The 27423-nt window shown below is 41.0% G+C and overlaps 1 protein-coding gene across 1 annotated transcript; it reads left to right on the top strand.

Annotated features, from left to right (window-relative positions):
• The first annotated feature begins 192 nt into the window (after nucleotides 1-192).
• On the top strand, nucleotides 193-26935 carry ankfy1 (ankyrin repeat and FYVE domain containing 1). The gene is made up of 25 exons (XM_072668005.1): nucleotides 193-228; nucleotides 5125-5329; nucleotides 7804-7922; nucleotides 10579-10714; nucleotides 13371-13494; nucleotides 14576-14725; nucleotides 15315-15480; nucleotides 15684-15888; nucleotides 16121-16189; nucleotides 16288-16487; nucleotides 17146-17243; nucleotides 17934-18141; nucleotides 18476-18574; nucleotides 18947-19100; nucleotides 19634-19802; nucleotides 20051-20169; nucleotides 20886-21042; nucleotides 22668-22868; nucleotides 23050-23226; nucleotides 24271-24418; nucleotides 24666-24756; nucleotides 24943-25067; nucleotides 25882-26028; nucleotides 26502-26592; nucleotides 26705-26935. Exons 1-25 carry the CDS (start codon nucleotides 219-221, stop codon nucleotides 26835-26837), a joined length of 3501 nt encoding a protein of 1166 aa, XP_072524106.1. The 5' UTR covers nucleotides 193-218; the 3' UTR covers nucleotides 26838-26935.
• The last annotated feature ends 488 nt before the right edge of the window (nucleotides 26936-27423 follow it).

The following is a 27423-nucleotide window of genomic DNA, read 5'->3' as shown; positions in this document are numbered from 1 at the left end:
TAATAATAATAATAAATAAATAATAATGTTGCAAAACAAAACCATATACTTTTATGGGCAGTAATTAATGATGTATATAGTCTGAAATGTGTTATTATCTTATTTCCACCACAAAAAAAACATGAATATGCTAATTAGCTGACTCTCCTCCCAGACTCCCATCCTCGCGCTCACTCCGCGTCTTCTCGCGAGAGAAAGCGACCAGCCACGGATCCAACATGGCGGAAGGTATGAAAATGATTTCTTGCCTGTTCTGACGCCCTTTCTGCTTTAGCTGTGGCTCTCATTTATGGGCTGTTCAGAGGCCGGGTGTAGCTGTACTTCGTGTACATTCCTGCCGTGCTCCGGGTGAAAGGAGAAACGCGGTGTCCGGGTTGATGTTGCGGCTGGTTCGGTGATTCCAGCCGAGCGGAGCCGAGCGGAGAGGGAGTGAGGGAGTGAGGGAGTGAGGTGGGCTGGGCGGTGGTTGGAGTGAAAAGGCTCCGGGTGCTCCACACACCCGCATAAACATACAGTGAAACGTTTCCACTGCTTGTTTTGGTGTCTGTGTGGTTCGTTTCAGGACTGGGGGCAGTCTGGGCTGGCGTGCAGCTGAGCTGGCCTCGGGTCCGGTCAGTCAGCCAGCCAGTCTAACGGTCCTCCTCTGAACGGCGGCGCTTTTCTGTGTTCAGGGTGTTTATCTAACGTTTAGCTGCTTTTGGAGATGTGGGAGAAATGAGAGCGGTTTCTGAAAGGCTCCGGGACGCAGCTCTTCTCTGCGCTGGCTTCTCACGGTGTGATCATATGACCGAGCTGAGGCGGCAGGTCTGGTGTTCACTCGTCCCTTATGAGTGTAAAAAACCAGCAACCTGACTTCGCTGTTTAGACGAGATTGCTTCTCCTATAGTAGAAGAGTGCCTCTTATCTGTGGAGACAGACAGGCAGACAGGCAGACAGACAGACAGACAGACAGACAATCCTTGGCAATCCAAGTCATTTTGGATCATTTTTATTGAGCCAAGTTTTCTCAATGTCAAGAACAAGAACATCTACTGCCAAATTATATATATATATATATATATATATATATATATAATATCTCTCATAACAGGAAAACGCCCTCTTTCTGTTATCTGTTGAGCCGGGCAGCTGTTACAGTTGTCATTATCAGATCTTCAGCTGTCCTCCGAGACTCTCAACCACTTCTTTTTGCTTTTAAATACAGAAAACAGGATTTTACCTCTAATTGGTTTTAAATTGATCAGCATAATTGAGACCTATCTGCTATTAAATTAACCATCATTACTTATACCATCTCTACTATAAATATATTATATAATCTCTATTTGTTTTATGTGTGTGTGTGTATATATATATATATATATATATCATATTATTATGATATGTTTATGTTGCACACCTGAGCAGTAGAGCGGTCTTTATACAGTGGTTCAGTGACTTATAATATACAATTATTATACAATAATTTATAAATAGTTCTGATCAGAGGAGGATGGATGGATGGGTCCCCCTTGTGAGTCTTGGTTCCTCCCAAGGTTTCTTCCTCCAGCTCTGAGGGTGTTTTTCCTCGCCACTGTCGCCTTTGGCTGCTCACTGGGGGTCTTAGGTTTTCATGTCTTCATATGTTGTTGCTTTATTGTTGTTTTTTTGTTTTTTCTGTTTTTTTAAGATTTACTGATTCTGTAAAGCTGCTTTGTGACAACGCCAGTTGTAAACAGCGCCATACAAATAAACTTGATTTGATATTGCAGTCATATCAACACTGTCACGCTAAAATATGTTTTGTCATTTTTTTTTACTTTTTGACACATTAATCTTGCAGTTCTTTACATTAGGTCAAATGTCATTATGGATGGACCAATAGAAATTCTCCAAAATTACTTAAAAATAGCATCATTTTACATTGATGTCCAAGCCTTGTGAAAACCTCCAAAGCGTCAACTTAACCAGAGAAGGCAAAGAACCTTCTTAACCGTCAATGGAAGATTTTATTCCAAGTTATGGGCCGTTCATCCTGAACTTTGGACACAATGTGAAGGACAACTGCCGGATGTCTAGCTACAGTGGGAGCAGATATGGTCTTGTATAGTACTGAAACAACCATATACGTAATACTTTCCATCGTAGAGAAGAATTGTTTAAACTTGTAGCTGGTGTAGTTTATTGGGTCCAATTCCCTGGCCACACCACGCTACACCATTGAGAGTCCTTGTGCAAGACTCCCAACTCTGCTTAGTGCTTACTCCTACCATGTAACATGATTCAGATGTAAGATACTTTTGATAGGAGCTTTAGCCAAATACCATAAATGTAAAGAACCCATTTTTTAAAGTCTAGCTAAGCAAAATGTAAGCTAACATGTCTGCAGTTTCAGTGCAGATATGGATGTGCAGTATATTGGATATCAGCGTAGGCCAGAATTCCCATATCCCTGTCCTTGTATGCTAATGCGTCTCGTCTTCATACACTAATAGACGTTTTATTAATTCAAGCTCTTCATGTTGTTATTCAGAATTTGTGGGCACTTCCAAAAGTATGTTGATTGCATAATCATTTTATAGTGTGTTACTGCCTTTCACGTGCTGTTGGGCTTTTAAAATGCTTTTATGGTGCCTATTGACCTCCCAAGGAACATAGCTGCTGACTCCACCGCTTGCTGTTTAAAAGAAAGCTAAAAGCCTCGCTCCAGTAAGGTACAGCAGGCCTGTCTTTGGTTTCCGCACATAGTTTTAATGGATTACTGGGACTAGATTGGGAGGGGGATAATTAGGCTTAGAGAGAATGTTTTGGGTTCTGCGTTTGCCTATTGCTGAGGTCTGTGTTGCTGGTTTTGTAGGGCTCATCCTGCTCCCAGGGCCAAGTCAGGTGGTTAGGAGTAGCTCTGTGAACCAATCAGTGTAAGCTCACCCAATCCCCCGGCCAAGGCAGGGCAAAGGCAAAGTGTTTCCTCAGCGTTCTCTGGAATGCCACACACACACATGGACGGGATGGACTGACAAAAGAGGAAGGAAGCAGAACTTGCTGAATTTGCACTAAACAGCCCAATCCTAAATCTTCTCGTTTGAAGGGAAGTCGTCTCTCTTTGAGCGTAAATGTTGCAAGAATCAGTAGCTCGGAAATCAGCCACAAGTTCTGACAATTCCCTAAAAGATAGAAACTCCTTCAGGGGGAAGCTGCTGTTGTTCGAGCATGATTCCTGGGGGTATTTCATGAAACAGAAAGGATAGTTTAAGAAGTCAGAAGTTAGGACTAAACTTGGATGATAATCTATAGAAATGTTTGTATTTCCAGAATGGCAGCTTTACAGACAAAAAAAAATCTGGACACAATGGCAAGAACAACTGCCAGATTTATATTATGTCAAAGACATAATATAAACAGCAAAAATGGAGATGCACACTGCAGTTATGTGAGCAGTACATGTGAGGCTGCAGTTATGCGAGTTGTACCCTATAGCTTGTGTTTCCCTTGAGGCTAATTCAATTACCATACACTTTCTACTGAACTAGCTTCTAATAATATATTAAAATGCAAAGTATCTCACGGACCTGCCATGTAATTCCTTTACTCACTCATATTATCTTATATTATCATATTATTATTATTATTATTATTATTACTATATAGTAAGATCGTGCTATTGGTAATCGTACCCTTCGAAGCTTCACATCTATGGCACTGTGTGTCCTTTTTATGATAACCGTATTCTGCACAGATGGTCTACATCTATTGTAGGTTTGAAAACCAAAATATTGCCTAGCTGGTGCGTTGTTAACCTTCTTCTGGACCAGCTGGACAACCCTTCTGTTGTCTACTGGAGAGCAGATCTTTCTTTGAGTCTTTCGTTTCATTTGCATGATCTCCAGCATTCTTGAAAATGCCATTATTTAAATGCTAATATTTAAGGCTGATAAGATGAGAGAGCACTAACCGTTAGCAGCGATTAGTATGATTGTACAAACACCAGCACATGTTTTTGATTATTGGTACCATCTCAAAACTGGTCCAATCGGAGGAGAGGGAAGGTCTTCAGTTATAGTCCTCAGTTATAATGATAGGCCAAAAAAATAATTTGTACAGTTGTCACTGTATCCTAAATACTATCTGAATCTATAAAAATGAACGTCATATGACCTATAAACTGAAGTAGCAGCCATAACATTTACATTCTGATTTGCACTTAGGGTTGGGCAACATGACACTTTTATTGTATCATGATACATTTTGCACAGTATGCTTTTCTAAGCATATCGAGGGTCTCGTCAGTGCTTAAAGGACACTGAGTAACTGCACATTTCATTACAAACAGTGTTAATAGTCACTTTTATTTGGATAAATTGCAGCATAAGATTAAAAAAAAAAAAAAAAACTGTGTTCAGTACGGGAGAGTATTTAAACAGTATTTTTGGAAGAATTTTCGCTGATGCCTTTTTTCTGCGATCATGTGTATCGTGATTAATATTATGTATCATGAAAATGTCTTTAAATATTGTGATATGATATTTTTACCAAATCGCCCAGTCCTGTTCGTACTGTTACAGTAGATGATAGTGTCAGAAATTAAATAAGCAAGTCTGTTTAAGCATGTTTAAGTGATTTTGGTAGGCTACATTTGCCTTTTAGCTCCAGTGTGAGACTAAAGAAGTAAACCTCGGACATCAATATTTTTTATTTTTGCCAAACTGTTGCTTTACCTTATCCAGCTTGCTGAGAAATCCTACATTGTGAAAAGCCTAAGGAGTGTACTGTTTGTTTTGTTGTGTCTTAATCGCTTAAGAGGTCTAATCACCCCCAACATTACATCATCAAGTTGAATTGCTCCATGGCTCCTCTGAAGGGTTAGTATGCATAACCAGGAGATAGTTTCCAGCATCTCTGCTCTTGGAAACGGTATCTTTCTTTGCTTTTTGTTTCTCTCTTTGTTTTATTTCTGGCACCTCTTTTTTGTGCTTGTGTGTATGTTGACCCATTTCTCACTTGTACCTTTTCTCTTTGTTCTTCGGTTTCTCCTTCTTTTTCATCTTTTACCTTTTGACTTTTGCGCACTTTCGTCATGTTCTCTGCCCCAAATGTTGACTGTGCGACCTGCTCATCTTTTTCTTCCCCTCTCATCCCACTTTGCAGAGGAGGTGCAGAAGCTGCAGAAGCACCTGGCGCTGCTGCGGCAGGAGTATGTGAAGATGCAGCAGAAGCTGGTGGAGACGGAGAGGAGGTGCTCCATGCTGGCCGCTCAGGCGTCCGGCCACAGCTCCTCCTCCCAGCCCAGCGATTCCTTTATCAGCCGCCTCCTGGCCATTGTGGCTGACCTCTACCAGCAAGACCAATACAGGTATGTTTATGAATGAACATAAATAATGTTATCCATTATATATAGCGTATACAGTACTGTGTGTGTGTGTGTGTGTGTGTGTGTGTGTGTGTGTGTGTGTGTAAAAAAAATAATAAATAAATATATATATATTATATACACACACACACAGTGGGGGAAAAAGTATTTAGTCAGTCACCAATTGTGCAAGTTCTCCCACTTAAAAAGATGAGAGAGGCCTGTAATTGACATCATAGGTAGACCTCAACTATGAGAGACAAAATAAGGGGAAAAAATGTCAGAAAATCCCATTGTTTAATTTTAAAGAATTTATTAGTAAATAATGGTGGAAAATAAGTATTTGGTCAATAACAAAAGTTCATCTCAATACTTTGTTATATATCCTTTGTTGGCAATAACAGAGGTCAAACGTTTTCTGTAAGTCTTCACAAGGTTGGCACACACCGTTGCTGGTATGTTGGCCCATTCCTCCATGCAGATCTCCTCTAGAGCAGTGATGTTTTGGGGCTGTCAGCAGGCAACATGGACTTTCAACTCCCTCCAAAGGTTTTCTATGAGGTTGAGATCTGGAGACTGGCTAGGCCACTCCAGGACCTTGAAATGCTTCTTATGAAGCCCCTCCTTTGTTGCCCTGGCAGTGTGCTTGGGATCATTGTCATGCTGAAGGACCCAGCCACGTTTCATTTTCAATGCCCTTGCTGATGGAAGGAGGTTTGCACTCAAAATCTCACAATACATGGCCCCATTCATTCTTTCATGTACACGGACCAGTCGTCCTAGTCCCTTTGCAGAGAAACAGCCCCAAAGCATGATGTTGCCACCCCCATGCTTCACAGTTGGTATGGTGTTCTTTGGATGCAACTCAGCATTCACTCTCCTCCAAACACAAGGAGTTGTGTTTGTACCAAACAGTTCTACTTTGGTTTCATCTGACCATAAGACATTCTCCCAATACTCTTCCGGAACATCCAAATGCTCTCTAGCAAACTTCAGACGCGCCTGGACTGTACTGGCTTAAGCAGGGGAACACGTCTGGCACTGTAAGATTTGAGTCCCTGGCGGCGTAGTGTGTTACTGACGGTAGCCTTTGTAACGTTGGTCCCAGCTTTCTGCAGGTCATTCACTAGGTCCCCCCGTGTGGTTCTGGGATTTTTGTTCACCGTTCTTGTGATCATTTTGACCCCACGGGCTGAGATCTTGCGTGGAGCCCCTGATGGAGGGAGATTAGCAGTGGTCTTGTAGGTCTCCCATTTTCTGATTATTGCTCCCACAGTAGATTTCTTCACACCAAGCTGCTTGCCTATTGCAGATTCAGTCTTCCCAGCCTGGTGCAGGTCTACAATTTTGTTTCTGGTGTCCTTCGACAGCTCTTTGGTCTTCACCATAGTGGAGTTTGGAGTGTGACTGTTTGAGGTTGTGGGCAGGTGTCTTTTATACTGTTGAGGAGTTCAAACAGGTGCCATTAATACAGGTAATGAGTGGAGGACATAGAAGCCTCTTAAAGAAGACGTTACAGGTCTGTGACAGCCAGAAATCTTGCTTGTTTGTAGGTGACAAATACTTATTTTCCACCATTATTTGCAAGTAAATTCTTTAAAAATCAGACAATGTGATTTTCAGAATTTTTTTCTAATTTTGTCTCTCATAGTTGAGGTCTACCTATGATGTCAATTACAGGCCTCTCTCATTTTTTTAAGTGGGAGAACTTGCACGATTGGTGACTGACTAAATACTTTTTTCCCACTATATATATGTGTATGTGTGTGTATATATATATATATATATATATATACACACACACACACATAAAAGACATCACATTACTCTTCAATAGGAGAACGTATAGGTGAGTAAGGTGAGTCTCATGGTACCTTCACTATTTGTGTGTGGAAGTAGAAGAAGTAGAGGCTTTTCTGAAGTGTCTGAACAAGTTGAAAGACACCACACACTAGTACAAGAGGAGTGCCTCAAAATTAAGAGCTGAAAAACAAATTCTGGAAGAACAATGATTAGTATTGTTACTATTAATATGTAATATAAAGGCATAATGGCCCACATTCTGTTTTTTAGTTTACTTGATTAAGTAATGAGCATTACTCCAGTTATATAATATAATATATATAATGCCTATAGTATGTCATGTGGTCTGCTGTTCTACTGATGGGACCTGACATGTAACTGCAATATATGCTATTTACTGCGTGAAGTTGTTTTAAAACAGCCGTTTAAAAATAAATTAATTAATTAAATAGTAAGTTTGTAAATGTGCTTTCTGTCTGGGTAACATTTAGAGTAAGGTGTAAGATTTTCTAGAAAAGAAATCAGAACAGCCCATGTTGAAAGGTTTATATGACCATTTTCTGTAAACTGTTGACAAAGTTTTCTAGACTTCATTTGCTAACTATAGCAGCCTTACTGTTTACCCTTTTGTGAGTCTAATTGCCTTAACTATGAGCTGTGAATCTGTGTTGCAGTGACTTGAAGGTGAAAATCGGGCAGCAGAAGCTGAGTGCTCATAAGTTTGTGCTGGCCGCCCGCAGTGACATCTGGAGTCTGGCCAACCTGGCCTCCGTCTCAGAGCTGGATCTGTCAGGTGAGAACAAATGGAGCCTTTTGGAGCTTTTTTTTTCCTGTGTTCCAGGACAGAGGGTCGTCCTTATTTTTGCAATTGCAAGAATTTGCATTTAGCACTATTGGATCTTAAGAAGGTTTTAAGTAGAGCGTCACAATGCTAAAAGAAGAAGTGGGAGCAAGAGACAAAAAATTTTGAGCAGGCAGTTTATTAAAAACAACAATTTAACTGAAATGCTGTTCATCAGCTGATCGAAAGTTTAAGATCAAAATAACCTGAAAACCCTCAAAACAGAAATCAAAGTATCAAAAAAAGTTATGCGTAGCTCCACCATACCTGTTGATCACTTCAAACAATCGTTTTGGTATGCTTGATGCAAGTTTTTCCAGGAGGCTAGTGGGAACGTTTCTTCAAGTGTTAAAGATGGCGTCATGAAGGGCATTAACTGTCTGAAACGGATGTCCATTTTTGTTAACTTCCTTTGCCATCCATCCCCAAATGTTCTCAATTGCATTTAGATTAGGGGGAACTCCTGGAAGAAGTCAGGCGGGCGTTGTGAACAGCAGCCCTGTTGAAAAACCCAGTCATTACCAGACAGACGAGGGCCCTCAGTCATTAAGGAATGGCCACTGCAATATCTCACATAGCCAGCTGCTGTTTGACGCCCCTGCACAACCTGAAGCTCCATTATTGAAGGAAAAAGCACCCCAAATCATGACGGCACCCCCACTAACGTGCCGCATTGAAAACATCTCTGGTGGAATCTCCTTGTCATGCCAGTAACATTGGAGGCCATCAGGACCGTCAAGATCGTCAGAGAGCAAAACTTCTTTCCACTTTTCAATGTCCCATGTTTGGTGCTCCCTTGCAAACGAGCAATTTTGTGGCGTTGAAGGAGACGCAGCCTTTGAAGACATTTTTTATTTCTAAAGACCTTTCCTCGCAGATGCCATCTGATAATCATTTAGCTGCAGTCAGCACCAGTAATTGCCTTACCACTTGACTTTTTTTGTTCCATAATCCTTAGGATCTTTCAGTAAATGCAAAATAACTGTCCTTACTGCGTCCAACCTCAGCAGTGATGGCATGCTGTGAGAGGCCTTGTTTATGCAACTCAACAATCCTACCACTTTCATTTAGTGAACTTTTTTGCTTTTGCCATCAGGCATCTTGACCGTATGAATACTTGACAGATTTAAGCTTTTAAAGGCTGTGGTCTTAAACTTTTGATCAGCTGATGAACAGCCTATTTCAGTTAAATTAATAAATTGCCTGCTCAATTTTTTTTTCTCTTGCGCTCACTTTTTCTTTTAGATTTGATAAAGGGGCTAGGATTGAGCAGATATGGATTGTATGAGCCAATTACAAATAACTGACAGCTGTCACCTTGATGTGGCTGATTTATTTATACATTTATAATTTTTCACATTTTACCTTCTCAGCAACGCCAGTTATTCTTCACTACCATAAACTAAGAATTACTACATTTGCATTATTCACTATTTACTATTATTATTATCATTATTATTATTATTATTATTGAATAATAATATCTAATAAACTATAACAATAAACCTAGAGTTTAGAAGAAGTTTACAATGAAAACCGTATATGAAGATGATCACTGATTAATTTTGATATCAAATTTTTGTAAACATTCTGTATTTAGTTGGTGCACTTATTGAGTGTGACTTACAGTGGTAGGTGAGCTGTGTTTAGGCTGTTATCTGACTGATTTTGATATTCAGATATCTGGAATGTATAGTATTGATGGTTTTCTAAGGTAGCAGAAATGGAAAACCTTGACCAAAAGTGTGAGTCCTTAAGCTTTCTTTTTGGATAATGATACTAATGTTAATGAGGCTAAAATCTGAAAACACAGAATTCAAAAAAGGAAGAATCTGTAGGGTTTTTAATGTCAGATGATTAACAGAGGCTACCTCTAGCTATTGGATTAACAGGGCTAACCAATACTGATAAGGAATGTTTATTCCATGAGAGTTTCTTCTCATTTCCAACCTGTTACTTTAATCAGAGGAATATATTTTTGTCCATCAGCCAATACATATGTTTAAATAGTGGTGTGCCTCTTTAGGTCACAACTGGAGCTGATAGATTAATGGCATTTAGCAGATAGGTTGATAGGTTGATGTTACTAACAAACACTGTATTTAGACGGTCAGCAATCTCATCTCAATAAGTACATGCCATAATCTTGATTTATTGCCACCAAAAAAAACAAAAGCTACCAACAAAAAATGTACAAGTTGATATATAATCTGAAATGTTTACATTGCTGTTAACTTATACACACTGGATAGGTGTGAATACAAGTGTAGCGTGGGTGGGGAGTCTTTGTGGGTGTTGTGTGACTGAGCATAGGAACAGTTCCAGTTAGTTAGTGCAGGGTGCAGAATGTGTTTGTATGGGGTGGAGATATGACTATCAACCACAGACTCGAAACAGGTAAAACTGTACCTGGAAGCTGCAGTTTGACGCATTGCATTGTGGAAGTGGTCGTTGTCTTAGATAAAGCTCATGGAGACTTCAGTGGTTATACATTTGTGAAGTTCTTGGACTGTAATTGGGGCTAATTTCCTTGTAATTTATCTGATGATCTGTTCTCCTGTTCCTACCATGCTCTTCCTTCTTCCACTGCTGACTGTGTGGTATTTAGAGGCCAAGCCGGAGGTTGCCATGGCGATGCTGCGCTGGGCTTACACGGATGAGCTGGAGATGAACGAAGACGACACTTTCCTCATCGACCTGATGAAGCTGGCCAACCGCTTTCAGCTCCACCTCCTACGAGAAAGGTGGGCACGCACTGGACTCTGGGTGGGCGTGTTGGCATGAATGGCTGGATGACTCATGGGCTGCAGGTTGTTGCTCTGTCTGTTGCTGTGGGTGTTAAGAATAGGTATCAAATACTCGGTTAACCACTCAACATTATCGCCAGTGTTTGAATACCGAATTTACTGGATATTCATTGCATTGCTTCACGGGAGGTCAGAGGGTATTGCACTAGTACCTGACACCCCTAAATCCCAACATGACATTTGTATATTAATGCTGTATGGAAAAGCAGCTGGAGATGCTGTGACATATCTATAGCTAGGTCCTTCAGCCATTGACAGTCACTGTGCAGATGTTACACTGCATGCTTAAAGTTATGCATTAAATGAACGCATACTAGACATGTTGATTCAGACACATTCGGGAATGTGAAGGTAAGACATACAGTGGGGGAAAAAAGTATTTAGTCAGTCACCAATTGTGCAAGTTCTCCCACTTAAAAAGATGAGAGAGGCCTGTAATTGACATCATAGGTAGACCTCAACTATGAGAGACAAAATAAGGGAAAAAAATGTCAGAAAATCCCATTGTTTAATTTTAAAGAATTTATTAGTAAATAATGGTGGAAAATAAGTATTTGGTCAATAACAAAAGTTCATCTCAATACTTTGTTATATATCCTTTGTTGGCAATGACAGAGGTCAAACGTTTTCTGTAAGTCTTCACAAGGTTGGCACACACCGTTGCTGGTATGTTGGCCCATTCCTCCATGCAGATCTCCTCTAGAGCAGTGATGTTTTGAGGCTGTCGGTGGGCTACACGGACTTTCAACTCCCTCCAAAGGTTTTCTATGGGGTTGAGATCTGGAGACTGGCTAGGCCACTCCAGGACCTTGAAATGCTTCTTACGAAGCCACTCCTTTGTTGCCCTGGCAGTGTGCTTGGGATCATTGTCATGCTGAAAGACCCAGCCACGTTTCATCTTCAATGCCCTTGCTGATGGAAGGAGGTTTGCTCTCAAAATCTCACAATACATGGCCCCATTCATTCTTTCATGTACACGGACCAGTCGACCTAGTCCCTTTGCAGAGAAACAGCCCCAAAGCATGATGTTGCCACCCCCATGCTTTACAGTTGGTATGGTGTTCTTTGGATGCAACTCAGCATTCACTCTCCTCCAAACACAAGGAGTTGTGTTTGTACCAAACAGTTCTACTTTGGTTTCATCTGACCATAAGACATTCTCCCAATACTCTTCCGGAACATCCAAATTCTCTCTAGCAAACTTCAGACGCACCTGATATGTACTGGCTTAAGCAGGGGAACACGTCTGGCACTGCAAGATCTGAGTCCCTGGCAGCGTAGTGTGTTACTGACGGTAGCCTTTGTAACGTTGGTCCCAGCTTTCTGCAGGTCATTCACTAGGTCCCCCCGTGTGGTTCTGGGATTTTTGCTCACCGTTCTTGTGATCATTTTGACCCCACAGGCTGAGATCTTGCGTGGAGCCCCTGATGGAGGGAGATTAGCAGTGGTCTTGTAGGTCTCCCATTTTCTGATTATTGCTCCCACAGTAGATTTCTTCACACCAAGCTGCTTGCCTATTGCAGATTCAGTCTTACCAGCCTGGTGCAAAAATATCACTGAAGCATCACATCATTAAAGGAGGAAAGTAGATGAAAACAGCATTATGTAAAATTTTGCTCCTGGGCTCACCCTTCAAGGTGAAGAAGCACGACTGAGACAGTAGAGTAGCATTACAACTCTTTTTACAACAGACTCTTGTTAGACAGTTCTTGTGAGAGGTCTCATGCGGCTAAACCCAGCAGTGCAGTGACCGAGACACCATTATCCCTTTTACAGTTAGTGAAGCATCAACAAGATTCTGAAGCTGATATTTTAAGGTAGAAATGCTACATTAATATTGCTTTAAACAGTTTTAATGGTGGACACTTGTGGGCTTGTGGGATGAGATTAATTGCAGTGGCTTGTATTACCTGTCGATTACCATTCTCAAAGAATATAAATCTGTATCTCAGAATATGACTGATGACGATAATGTTGTTGTATAATCTACAAAAGGGGCTTCAGCTGGGAGACTGGAGGAGTGTGGCACTCGACATAAACATGCTGGAGTGGGTTGTTGGTTAGTGCATCATATATCATAATAAAATACCCACGCTCCACAATGTCCACACTTTTTTTTTTTTTTTTGCATTGCAGTATTACGTTGTTGATACGTTACATTCATACAAATATATTTTCTTTAACTCCTGTGGAAATATCAATATTAATAAAAAAATACACATCACTAAAAGGTACACAATGGATCACCTGCTTTTAGTTTTACAAGCGAGGAAATCAACTACTGCACTGAGGCAGCCACTGAATTAATTTAATTAATTGATTTTCAGCTCACGCAGGCCAGAGTGATTACAGACTTTTAAGACCTCAGATGTTATATTGATTGAAAAAAAATAAAAACATGAATAATCCTATACTATAATAAAGTACTTTAGCATCCTAGCATCCTGAGTCCTAGTTATGAGACCTATCGTTCAGTAACTACTGATTTCATTCAGAAACTACCAAAAATGACTCAGGAACTAATTAGTAACGCAGGACGAGAAATGAGTTTTTCTCAGTTTTCGAGAGCTTGTTTTCTTCTTCGCATTTGTAGGTGTGAGAAAGGAGTGATGTCCTCAGTGAACGTGAGGAACTGTATCAGGTTCTACCAGACGGCCGAGGAGCTGGACGCCACCACACTGATGAACTACTGTGGTGAGATCATCGCCAGCCACTGGGTGAGTCAGTCTGATCTGAGTCATTAACACCTTCAGCCACCTTCACTCCAGATGACTCATCATTAGTTTTCTATAAATGCATGCCTGTTATTGTTTTTTTATTAACCAGGCCACTTTGTTACTGCAGCCACTGGCGTTATCTTTCACCCAGCTAACCTCAGATATTTTTGCATGGCACTCCCCTGTTCGCTTTGAGACAGCCCCCCAGTCTTGTCTGGCAGCAGGATGCCGGCATCAAAGTAGAATTGTCCTTTGTGTTCAGGGCCACATTTATGATGCTTCCCTTCCCTTCCCTCCATAAATCCCAGTGGAATGAGCACACATCCTCAAGGTGATGTTTGGGACCACATGAATGGGTCATATTATAATTTATAACACGTCTAGTCAAAGTCAAAGTCAGATTTATAAATAGATAGAGGTCCTCAGTCTGCTGGATCTAGCCTGCAGACTCTGCAGTCTTCTCCCTGATGGCAGCAGGCTGAAGTAGTTGTGTAGCAGGTGGGTAGGGTCCTCGCCATGCAGAGAGCTGTGCAAGTGTGGTGGGTGCTGCGTATGTCAGGTAGGGAGGGGAAAGAGGTGCCGACGATCTCTCACAATGAATCGTTCAATCAAATAACTTACTACAGATAGCATTGGAGTATCCCTAAACCTTGACACTTTGAGGTTACTGTGATTGTTTTTGTTAATGAATATGCATCGTTATGCAAATTATAGAAACTCCCTACGTTCTTGTCTCTTTATCAAACTACCCAGACTGGGCAAGAAAAATAAACTCCCATTGTAACACAGTTAGCCAGAAGACTGGGTTTTCAGTTCATCAGTCAATACATGTTAAACCATGCATTCAGCCACAACAGCTAAATGTAGAACAGTGACTGAAACGAGGATTTCCAACATCTTGTGGAATCCATACCACAAAGAATTGAGGCTGTTGAGAGCAAAGGGAGGCCTGTGCAGTATACGTATAGTGTTCAGTGCGGGCATATTTTTGTATGGAAACAACCTAATGTACACTGTTGTTATTTTCAGACCTATAGATTCAATACTAATTTCTCTCCTAACTCTTTATGATCTGTTACAGGATGACCTGAGGAAAGAGGATTTTAGCACTATGAGCGCCCAGCTGCTATATAAGATGATCAAGTCCAAGACCGAGTTTCCCCTTCACAAAGCCATTAAAGTGGAGAGAGAGGATGTGGTCTTTCTTTACCTTATAGAGATGGATGCCCAGGTACACAAACCACAAAGAGGAAGGAACTAAGCATACTATTTAAAGCAGATGGCATTTGAAAGTGAATGGATTTCTACATGTTTGATATGTTTGATATATTACTTAAGGTAAAGGTAAAGGTATTTGTCACTGTACACTGTACAGCGAAATGTGTCCTCCGCATTTAACCCATCTGGTAGTGAACACACTCACACACACACATGTGTTAGGGGCAGTGAGTACACACACACACACCCAGAGCGGTGGGCAGCCAACAGCCAACTGTTGCTCAAGGACCCAACAGTGGCAGCTTGCCGAGCCCGGGAATCGAACCCACAACCCTGTTATCGATATCCCGGCGCTCTAACCGCTGAGCCACCACTGCCCCACAAGGTGCAGTACTTAGTAGATTGCTTGGTTTTTGCACAAAAAAAAAAGTTGTACATATTTTGATCCCTGTCTAAGTTGTGTAAACTGCCTGATCACAGCCAATACAGATATAACTGTAGATCATCAGTATTGGCTAATATTACTGACCAACTAAAATATTGGCAGTGATCAAAAGCGATTCAAGTGCAGGTCAAGAATTGCTTCTGCTTTGCTCACTCAGTTGCCAGGAAAGCTGAATGAGTTGGACAATAATGGAGACCTGGCTCTGGACCTGGCCTTATCGAGGAAGCTAGAGAGCATCGCCACCACACTGGTCAACAACAAAGCAGATGTGGACATGGTGGATCAGAGTGGCTGGAGCCTTCTTCACAAAGCCATCCAGAGAGGTAGGGGCTGCTATTCTGCTGTATTTGTGTGGATTATTAGTTTGAGTTTACTTGCTGAGTGCTTCAGGATGTAATAAATACCCTGGTTTTTATGGTTGAAGTCTTTTTATATTGATGTGTTTCTGATATTGCTGTAACAATCATACATAAGTAAATGTCCTGTTTCAGTCAGTTCTCATCCATGCCTGTGCCATTGTCTACAGGGGATGAGTTCGCCTCCACCTTCTTGATCCGCCATTCAGCCCAGGTCAACGCTGCCACCGTGGGGGCGGTGGAGACTCCCCTGCACCTTGTGTGCTCTTTCAGCCCAAAGAAACACAGCACCGAGGTGATGAGCGGCATGGCCCACATTGCTGAGGCCTTGCTTAAAACCGGCGCCAACCCCAATATGCAGAACAGTAGAGGACGGTGGGTAATGTAGTTTGGATTCAGTGTTTTCGTGCTGCAGTGTATGTATGTAGTTGTGTGCTACAATTTCTTTGTTTGGATTTGAACTATTTGGTGCAGTTTGTCCACTCTTGCAAGAGTAGCTATGTAAGAATACATTTGTGGAACATGGATGAAGCAGTTCTAAATTAAAACTGTACATGAACATTAAGGAACTTCAATGATCTTGGCCTTTACCCTTTTGACCTTTCAGGACACCTTTACATGAAGCAGTGTTGTCAGGAAATGAGCCAGTGTTCAATCAACTCCTACAGTGCAAACAGTAAGCACTGAGATTCCTTACCTTTTCACAGTTGTCCTGTTTCTTAAACCCTTAGCGATATCTGTTGCCCGTTATAACCTTGACCCTTGCCTGTTTAGGCTGGACCTGGAGCTCAAGGACCATGAAGGGAGCACAGCTCTGTGGTTAGCTCTGCAGTACATCACTGTAGCCTCAGACCCCTCTGTTAACCCCTTTGAGGATGAAGCACCCATAGTAAATGGCACCTCATTCGACGAGAACAGCTTTGCAGCCAGACTCATACAGAGGGGGAGCAACCCTGATGCTCCAGACGCCTCAGGTAAAAGGATCTTTTAGCTTTAGTGCATTTTCCTCAGATTATTTTTGAGCTTGCTAATAGAGATCATACCACATTTACCTAATGTCTGCTGTTGACTTCTGCTATTGCAGTGTCCTGGTAGTTGGAGTAGTTCCTATCTGGGGCTTTGAATGTCTCCCCACTTTAAGCTGCATTGGCGCTGTGGTGTTTTATGGCCAAGGCTTCTCTTGTGAATCCCTGTGCCTGAAATCCTAGTCATGTGATGTTTAATACTCTGCAAAAGGTTGCTAGGCAGCCCAGCAAAGTAGCTTAGTGCCAGGCAGAAATAATATAATGGCAACTGTATGGCACACTACAATGACAGAAGTTTTGGGACACCTGCTCATTCATTGTTTCTTCCTAAATCTAGGGCACTAAATGAGTCTATTCTGCTTTTGTTGGAATAAATGTCTCTACTGTCTAGGGAAGACTTTTTCTGAGCACCGTGCTTTCTGCCCCTCTAGCCAACGCTTGGCATTAGGCATGGTGCTAGTTGGGACTAGAGCTGTGTGTGTGCATTTACGCATTTGTGGTGCTGTTTGAAGTAGCTGAGTGCATTCATTTAAAATGAGTGTCCACAAACATTTGGACATAGTTTTTGTGACATTATAAGAATCAGTGGTTGGTCTTTTCTCTTTAGGAAACTGTCTAATGCAGAGAGCGGCTCTTGCTGGCAGTGAGGCTGCTGCCATCTTCCTGGCCACCCATGGCGCTAAGGTCAATCACACCAACAAATGGGTGAGGTTTTTTATTATTATTATTATTATTATTCAAAAATGACCACAGGGATCTTTTAGTCAGTGTGAGATGAACTGGTAGTTTTCTGTGTTGCGTAAGACCTGTTGAACAAATACAGCATCTTCAGATGAGCCCAATAACCCTTGAGTGTACCAGTTCAGTAGTACATGATGACAACTTGGGATTCTACACACATTCTGAGGTCTTCTAAAAGTTGTTTGTTTCGAGGCATGGTTCTCACTAACGAGTCTTTTAATCCTTGCCCTTGTCCTGCTCTCCTTTAGTGGGCAAAAGACCCACACTTCCAATCTTATCTTCTTAATTGAACCACCTTTTGCCAATTAGCTTTTAGAGAAGTAATTAACACAGAGCTTCACTTACTTTTTCTAGCCTGCACTAGTTATTAGTTAAGTAAGATTGTGTTTGTGTGTTCTTGTGACTTAGCTAACGGTCAGACCCCATTTTGTTAATCAATGCAGAAATAACTAAATGCATCAGGAATTAAATTTTTATTACATTACGTAAAAAATTGTATTAGTTGTATACAGCTTAAAAAATGCGGCAGAACTGATGCACAATTTAAAAATACAATGTGTCAAATCTCAAAATATCCAGTGATATTTTTGCAGTATTCTGGCTTCTCATTGACTCATTAACCTTCTTTCACATCATACATATTTCAAACTATAGGGTGAGACTCCTCTCCACACCGCCTGTCGCTGTGGTCTGGCTGGACTGACAGCAGAGCTTCTCCAGCAGGGGGCCAACCCTAACCTACAGACTCAGAGCGCCCTCCCTGACGGTGACCGGAGCCACGGAGTGTCCTTACAGAGCCCTCTCCACATGGCCATTGTCCACAACCACCCAGATGTGGTGTCTGTCATACTGGAGCAGAAGGGTAGGCATGATGGGAAGCAGGGAAAGAGAAATAAGAAATAAGAAAATGAAATAAGAACGGGGAATAAAAGCTGTTTATAAGGCAGACTTGAATAAAACCAGAGATAATTGGAGTTTTGCCCGAAACACCAGATAAAAAGATTTAGATGCAGATTTTTAAGAAGCTAAAGCAGGCTTTCGAGACAACCTACGCGGCTCTTTTCCAAACACTATGCAACTGTTGTGTGACTTTGTTTACAAGTTAAAATTATAATTTCATTAAACAAACTTGTGTTAATTACTATGCTACACATAGTATGTTGCCAGTAATTCTGTTGTTGCTTTGTCTCCTACAGCTAATGCTCTCCATGCTACCAACAACCTCCAGATCATCCCAGACTTCAGCCTTAAAGACTCCTTGGACCAGACTGTGCTTGGACTTGCCCTTTGGACAGGTACTAAAGAACCAGACCCACCATCATCAGCACAGTTTAATGTTTGCCCTGTAAACAGTTAATGATGGGGTCACATTGTTCCTGGCTTTTAATTGTTGATGTTAACAACTTTATACCAAACTTTAAACAACACTTGCTGGCAGCTTTAAGCTTCTACAAACACTCTATGGACAAAATTATTGGGGGAAATCAAGGGTATTAAAATGAACAACAAATGTTTTTGTTGGAGTAACTGTCTCTACTGTCAATTGTCTCTATGGGAGTCAATTAAGTAGTAAATATCAAAATCTTTTTAAATGATTGTGGCTTGTTAGAATGTAAAGTCTTGATATGATGTGTAATTACTGTCCTCACTGTCATGTATGTTATTAGGAATGCACACCATTGCTGCCCAGCTCCTGGGGTCAGGCGCAGCTATTAATGACACCATGTCAGATGGTCAGACTCTCTTACATATGGCCATCAAGAGACAGGACAGCAAGAGTGCCCTCTTCCTGCTGGAGCACCAGGCAGACATTAACGTCAGGTATGCTGCTGTTTAAGGACCCAGGTGTTATCATTGGTTAAATAGTGGGACTTGCTAATGGGACCATTCTGCAGTCAAATATAGGCTCCAATTCAGAAGTCTATGATTTTAAACTTGTGAACCAACAATTCATCATGGATGTTTTATCATTTTTTTTGTTGTACCTCAGTAGTTTTAAGTTTGGCGCCAAACTGTACTTTGCTGACAAATATAATACAGTTTGGCATTGTCATTTTGAAAAAGGCTGTATTTTCTAAATGGTTAATTTCGTATTTTTGTAAAAATGCTTGAATTTATTGTAAAAAAATAAAGGCTTCAAAATCATGTTGATGCTACATTGCCACTCCAGGCAGAAACACTGCTACTGCACTATGTAACTTTGGGCTGCTTCTAAAGCTGAACGACGTTCATCAGCAACATTACAAAAATGATGTTGCTGTCCAAATTCTTGTGGACCTAACTAACCTGTGTGTGTGTGTGTCACAAAATGCACTGCACTCCATTAGCCATTAAAGTTTTTTCCACCCTCTCAGGACACAGGAGGGCCAGACCGCCTTACAACTGGCCATCAGTAACCAGCTCCCTCTAGTGGTGGATGCCATATGCACACGAGGAGCGGACATGTCAGTGGTGGACGAGAAGGGAAATCCTCCACTGTGGCTGGCTTTAGAGAATGGCCTGGAGGACATCGCCTCAACTCTGGTAAGAAGCTGGTGACCTTGATCTGGTATAATACATTTTAATTCATGTAATGTATTTTTAACAGGGTACAGCAATGTTGTTTTGATTATTTTACAGTCCTGTTTCCTGCGTCAGTGGAAACTATTTAATTAATCAAATTGAATTAAATCATAATGAAATTTCAGATTAATGAAATTGTATTGAGATCAGAGGTTTTTACTATTATTTCTGTGTTTTATATGTTTTCCTTGTAATCTGGCTCCTAATAGGTCAGACATGGCTGTGATGCAACATGTTGGAGCACAGGTCCAGGAGGCTGCCAGCAGACATTACTGCACAGGGCCATCGACGAGAACAACGAGGTGTCCGCCTGCTTCTTTATACGCAGGTCAGCACCTCATGCACATTGAACATCTCAGATAGCCACCCTCAAGAGCATCTCAGCCGTGAATGCTGAGGGAAGAAAAAGCAATGTTCCTTCACTTCCCCAAGTCCCTGCTTTCTGCCGGTTCAGAGGGTCAGAATGGTTAACCCCTGATGGGTCTGATGCCCACTTCTCTAACCTTTACGCCACGGCTGCCTCTGAATTGATGGCTGCTCTTCTGTTACTGACGCATCTAATTATTCCATCCATACCTAAAAGCTATTGCAGTCTGATTGTGCATAGGTCTGAATTACATTTCATTTGTGGCAGTGATGAAACACAAACCCAGTGTGTAGTCAGCCAGCAGAGCAGGACTGTGTTTGTTTTTCTCTGTAGCACCATGGAGGCTTTGTTTATATGGCGCTAAGTTTAGAGTCAAATTGAAACCTTATACTAAGCAGTGTTAAGTTTAATGTTTCTAGGCTTAGCCTTTGTGACTAACAAAAAAAAAAACAGAAAAGCTTTAGGGTAGTGGGACTATATATCTTTTTTGAGGGTGGTTCTTTACTGAAAGGGCTATATGAATTTAGGTGTGGTTCCTTACTGAAGGCATACGTAATATCTTTGAATATTTCTTTGAATGTAAATAACACATGTAAATCAGAAACCTGAAGGTTGATTTTCTTTAAGCCATACTTGCCTGTCCTCTAAGCATGTTGCTCTGTTGGTTTGTCTCTCAGTGGCTGTGACGTGAACAGCCCGCGGAAGCCTGGCCCTAATGGTGAGGGTGAAGAGGAGGCGCGGGACGGCCAGAGCCCCTTGCACTTGGCCTCCTGCTGGGGGTTGGAGGAAGTTGTGCAGTGCCTTCTGGAGTTTGGCGCAAACGTCAATGCACAGGTTCAAAAGCTTTGACGCAATGTTCACTCATTCCCTTATTTTAAGATTGGAGATTTTATAAAATCAGTAATTATAGGTAAAGTTTTTGGAAATGGGTTAATTCAAATAAATTATGTAAAGATGTAAAGAAAAGTGAATGGAAGAAAACAAAACTGGTTACTCATTTAAAGTATTCAACAACATGCGTTCACACAAGCACACTGCAAGTAGTTCCCAATAACAAATAGTTTAGTTTAATTAGGATTTTGATTACATAACTCCAGTCATGAAATTCATGTGCCAAAAATAGCAGAGCGAAATCAGTAGTTTTGGTGATTGTGAGGCCTCCTTACCTAAACTTTAGCTAAAACCTTGGACCACTTTAGCAGTAGATACTAACGAGGAATTGTCCTCAGCGAAAAAAAAACTGTATATTCACTGAAGTGGATTGGACTATCAGGAAATGCTTGAAATGCTTTTTTTCTTATATAACGGGTAGAAAATATTTTGTCACTATAAATGACCCCACTTCTCAAAACTGTGATTTTCATTATGGTGTTCAGCAGGGGCCGGTTCTTGGCCCCCTCCTGTTTTCTCTTTGTGTGTTGCCATTTTTATTAACCAAAATAACATTAGGTTTATAGTGTTGCTATCAACACCATTGTAGCATTCGAGTCGATCATCGTCAGTAATCTGTTACATCACCATATTGCCTGTTCTGTGATTGGATTAGCTCAGTGAGTGTGTCAGCTTAGCTATTTGTTCAGTAATTGTAGTTGTGTAATATATCAATGTTTATCAATAGACAGATTTATTTAACACAACACAAAACACTGCTAGTACTTCTAAAAGACTAGCACTTCTAAGATTACCTAAAGTGATGGTGGAAATTGTGGGACTTGAAGCTGGCTTGGTTTATGTGGGATAAACTTATTGGATGATTCATGGGCAGTTTAATGGCTTTACTTAATTTAGCTACTTAATGACTGCTGTAATGACTGGCCTGAGGAAAAGATTTGAGGTTTTCTATTTTGGCAGTGATCAATAATTGGTTATGGTTTGGTCAGATCCTGACTACCTTTTTGGAAGGAATTCAAGCTTTTTATGGTCTGTTTTTGGGTTTACCATAATTCAGTAATATAAGCGGTGAGTGGTGCTCAGAGACAGTCAGTTACTGGACTGCTGGCAGGGTGTTTTGAGTTTGGAGTCGTATGTGGTCTGATATGTGGTAACAGTAGTCCAGGGAGTAGGGAGAATAGGGAGTACATTGCTTTATACGGGTCTAATAGATTTTAACTAGACCCATAGGGTCCACAACCCTCTGGGGCCCTCAAGCAGGTTAATTTGCAATTGTATATAATATATTCTGTATTATAATACATAATACATTCTGTATTAATGTGCTCTGAAAGCCTTCTCAAAAACATCAATTTCCTATCGACTGCAGTTGTAATGTTTATTGTGATGCTCAAATCAAACAGATCAGAATGAGCTTCTTAAATATGTCAGTTAATCAGGTGAGCATTATTTGTTAATTATCAGTTAATGCAGAAGTAATGTCCATGTCGGTCATCCCTGGAAGACCGTATGTCCATATTGCTTTGATCCATACTTTCCCTGACCACTTATTCTGCTATGGACTGTAGGATTCTGAGGGACGGGCCCCTATCCACGTGGCCATCAGTAACCAGCACAGCGTCATCATCCAGCTGCTCATCTCCCATCCTGACATCCGGCTCAGCCTGAGAGACAGGCAGGGTATGACCCCATTTGCCTGCGCCATGACCCACAAAAACAACAAAGCAGCAGAGGCCATCCTCAAGAGAGAGCCTGGTGCAGCTGAGCAGGTGAGCTAGATACAGAGAGGAGTGCATGTTTCATCAGAGGGGCTGTCTTTTGGTTCAGATGCTTAACAGGCCTCACAGACTTGTGATTCAGCTACTGTATATGAGCTACATATAGGGAAAATTACCTATTTGCATTTTTTCTGCTGTACATCTGACTCTTTGGCTTTTTCTCTCTCCCCAGGTGGACAACAAAGGGCGGAACTTCCTGCATGTCGCGGTGCAGAACTCTGACATTGAGAGCGTCCTTTTCTTGATCAGCGTGCAGGCCAACGTCAACTCCAGGGTTCAGGATGCTGCCAAGCTCACTCCCCTTCACCTCGCAGTGCAGGCTGGCTCAGAGATCATCGTCCGTAACCTGGTAAAAACACCAACGTTCTGTTCAGTTAAAGTAAGGGTGTAACTACTTAGTATTTAACAGAATAAAATGGATTTAAAACAGTGGATCAAAATTGAAAACTTTTAAAGGTCTCTCATGAATCCTCTAAAAAAATATTGTCTGTGAGGCATCTGTAGGTAGCCTGTTGGAGTATAGTGGGCAGGGAGGGGCTTATGATGTGCACAAATGACTTATTAGAATTCTGTAGGATCTGTAGGATCTTGCCTTCCTGATGCATGTAAACTGTGTGCAAGGAGGAAACATGGTAATGTTGAAGGTCCTGTATAATGGAAAACTGAATTTCCTTTGCTTAATTGAATTAGTTCAATAGACTAGTTTGTACACAATGTAAAGGTTTGAAACATCATGTTTACTTTCCCAGTTCAAACAGCCTGTTTTGAAGTCTCGGTCACAAGAACCAACTTTTTTGCAGATCTCCCCCTATTCAGCCCATCATAGTTGAGCCCCACCCATTCATACTGCAGTTCACAGGAGTGTTTCAGCACTTTTTGCTTTTCGATTGAGTCAAAATAAAGGGCAACCCGTCAGAACTGAGTTCATTTATTTTATCAGTCTGCAGAGCGTAGTAACAAACAGCCTGTTTTGTTAAAATCACTAGTGATAATAATTCAAATTTAAATGTATTTATATAGCGCTTTTCACAATGCATGTTGTCACAAAGCAGCTTTACATAGATCTGGGTCCAAGCCTCTTTTGAGCAAGCCAGGGGAAACAGTGACCTAGAAAAACTCCCTCAGATAAAGTGGAAGAAACCTTAGGAGGAACCAAGAACACAAAGGGGAACCCATCCTCCTTGGGGTGACACTGGAGAGCAGAACAAATAACAGCACTGATCACTTAACTTTCCTGTTATGTGTGTTCATAGTATTCCTTTCTGCTTTTGCATTTTGTGTTTTTTTTTTTTACTTCTTTTTTAACCTCTTGGTTATTTTACCTTCTAATGACCATGGTTTTGTTGTTGAATATGTATCTCATGTTTGTGTGTCTTTGTGTTTGTGTGCTTAGCTCTTAGCGGGTGCTAAAGTAAATGAGCTGACAAAGCATCGTCAGACGGCTCTTCATCTGGCTGCACAGCAAGACCTGGCCACTATTTGCTCTGTGCTGCTTGAAAACAGCGTTGATTTCGCTGCCGTCGATGAAAACGGCAACAACGGTACAGTTAAACAAATGTGTCAATATTATTGTGTTCTGTAGACAAAAATCACTATTTTTAGCAGCTAGTTGTTTGGGCATTCTATCATGAGAACATGACAAATAAGGCATTGATTAAATTGGTCTTGAATTCTACACAAGTAGAAATCTGCTTGTTTAGTAAGGGCCAATCCCCATCAGCTACTGTATGTGAGTACCACTCATATTTCTGCATATTAACTTAATGTTTTTGTCTGTTGTCATTTCAGCTCTTCACCTAGCTGTGATGCAGGGTCGTCTGAATAACGTGAGGGCTCTTCTCACTGAATCGAACATTGACGCAGAGGCCTTTAATCTCAGGTATGACTCCTCCCACAGACACACACACCGCAGTTACACTAGTGTTTTTTTTTGTAATATAGTATTCCATTGTGTAGCTAATACATGTTTTTTATCTTTGCCTCTGAGGTCTGTGGACTCCTTTCGTTGCATGGAGATAAGTGTTTTTGAGTTCTAAATTCTGAATACCTCTCCTGCCACATTTAGGGGCCAGTCTCCAATGCATGTCCTTGGGCATTACGGGAAGGAGAATGCGGCGGCTATCTTTGAGCTGTTCTTGGAATGCATGCCGGAGTATCCTCTGGACAAACCAGACAATGAAGGGAACACCGGTTAGAGTGATTTAATATTCCTGTTGACTTGCCCTGCTTTTGGCAGAGAATCTCCATAGACAATGTGACACAGTTCAAGATTATGTATTTATAAGTATTTCTGTGCAATATATATGAATCTTTCTTTTAATGCAAATATTTGATACATATCCATTTATTATATTGATTCAGTATTTACATATTTAGTAGCATGTACAGTATTGTGCAAAAGATTTAGACAGTAGTTATAAAGCACCTTGTGTCCTTAAGAGACAGCATGTGTTTATTTGCTTGATAAAACACTAATATTAGAATAATAACATTTATACTAAAAGTAGTGGTTTTATGTCACTGTGTTCATTAAAACATCTCCAAATGTCTCCTCATGGGAGTCTAGTATTCTTTGTAGTTTTCATCCAACACATGGTTGGGTTAAAATGATGTTAAATCAGGTGAGCTGGTGATGGAATATAACTAATCCACGTTGTGCTGGCTGGAAGAGTCCAGGAGAAATCTGGAACCAAGCTTTGTTCTTCAAGCTAGCTCACAAGATCTACTTTCTTCAAAATGAGACATTCTTGTTACTTTTTACTGGAGTTATTGTTTACCTGCATCAGTTTTGTTTTTAGAACCAGGCACTCTAATTGCTGAGATAAATGGTTTTAAATAATGAGCTTGGGTGCCTTAAATCTCTGCACAGTACTGTATTAACAGAGTTTTAAGATTAAATATTAAATGAAACTGTTCATATTTAATATACTTAATCATCATATTTATTTTAAAGTATGTATGTCAACTAAGCGGAAATTTCCCTTTTGTTCCTTTTGCTCTCTAGTTCTTCTTCTGGCCTACATGAAAGGAAATGCTAACCTGTGTCGTGCCATTGTGAGGGCTGGAGCTCGACTGGGAGTTAACAACAATCAGGGCATCAACATCTTCAACTATCAAGTAGCCACTAAACAACTCCTCTTCCGACTTTTAGGTACGAGAACTACAGGTTTTAACATGTAGTAGCAGTTTTTTAACAGACCGAGATTCTAAAATATAAAGGTTTTTTAATGATAAATCACTATTGAGATTAAACTTTTTCCAAAAGGCATGATGTTAAATGTTGGATTTAGAGTAAAACAACAAGAAAATGAGCACTTCAGTTTGGGCTACTTCAGCTAAAAAAGAGGATCTTCAGGATCATTTTGCAGTGGTGGTGCACTGCTCTACTGTGCAGCGAAACCTACACAAATATGGCCTTCATGGAAGAGTTAAAACTGTTAAATGAAAAAAAGTAATTTTACTTAAAATATTATGTCATCATGCCTCCAGAAAAGCAGGTTGTCTCAGCATTGAGGTTTTAGTCACTTCGCTATTTACAGTAACAGGTGCCATACATTTCCATGCCACTGAATCTGAAAGCGAGTTTTGTGTTATGTATTCTGTTTTTCCTCGTCTTTGGTGTAGATATGCTCTCCAAAGAACCTCCATGGTGTGATGGCTCAAACTGTTATGAATGTACTGCCAAGTTTGGAGTCACCACAAGAAAGCATCACTGGTACGTGACCACATGTTTGCAGCATGTTAAAATGGTATTTGAATACCTTGTGCATTTCTTTCATCCCTCCCAAATCCATTCACCTCATCCTTTCTCCTTCTCTTCCCATTAGCCGCCACTGTGGCCGTTTGCTCTGCCATAAGTGCTCAATCAAGGAGATCCCCATCATCAAATTTGACCTGAACAAGCCAGTCCGTGTGTGCGACATCTGCTTCGATGTGCTGACTTTGGGTGGAGTGTCCTAACACGTCAAGTGAGCCGTAAGGAAGATAAGCACCTGCCAGAACAGACGCACACTAAACTAGACATGGTGGATGGAAAGAAAGCAAAGAAAGAGAGAGGGGAGGGGGGCGGGGTAGAGGTGACAGCCCTTGGACTAAACAGCCATACAGCTAATACTACTATTGCAGTCTTTCCTGAAAAAAACAACCATAACAATATGTATGTAAGTTCTACTACAAACATCTACCCAAGGAGCAAAAATTCAAAATAGTGGAATGCTACTGAAGTGGACTTTGTGTAGACCTAGTAGGGTAGGTGTTTGTACCGCACTGGCCTAATGGAAAAACGATATTGGGGCGGGGTTTGCAGCCGCAGAGGGATCGAACATCCGTACACATTAACTGCACATTTGATGACCGGTGATGACGACCAACGTTTATAAATCGATCTCTAAGTTGAACACCAAGTATACCGACCATTTCTAAAGTGATCCTTGCTGCTGGAGGTGACGGGATCTAAACTGAGGTGTGCAGTAGGTTGATTGATCGTCTCAATAGACAGTCTGAAGCCTTAATCGTGCTGGCCTGGCATGTGCATTTTATTTCTTAG

The sequence above is a fragment of the Salminus brasiliensis genome, chromosome 1 (genome assembly GCF_030463535.1).
Source record: "Salminus brasiliensis chromosome 1, fSalBra1.hap2, whole genome shotgun sequence".
NCBI lineage: Eukaryota > Metazoa > Chordata > Actinopteri > Characiformes > Bryconidae > Salminus > Salminus brasiliensis.
This window is presented reverse-complemented; position numbering and strand designations above follow the sequence as displayed.

What these genes read in the sequence shown, in the direction of transcription:
- ankfy1 (XM_072668005.1), top strand. An exon ending in TGGACTTGCCCTTTGGACAG is followed by an intron (nt 18,575 to 18,946) that starts GTACTAAAGAAC and finishes GTATGTTATTAG; the next exon opens with GAATGCACACCATTGCTGCC. An exon ending in CGATGAAAACGGCAACAACG is followed by an intron (nt 24,419 to 24,665) that starts GTACAGTTAAAC and finishes TTGTCATTTCAG; the next exon opens with CTCTTCACCTAGCTGTGATG.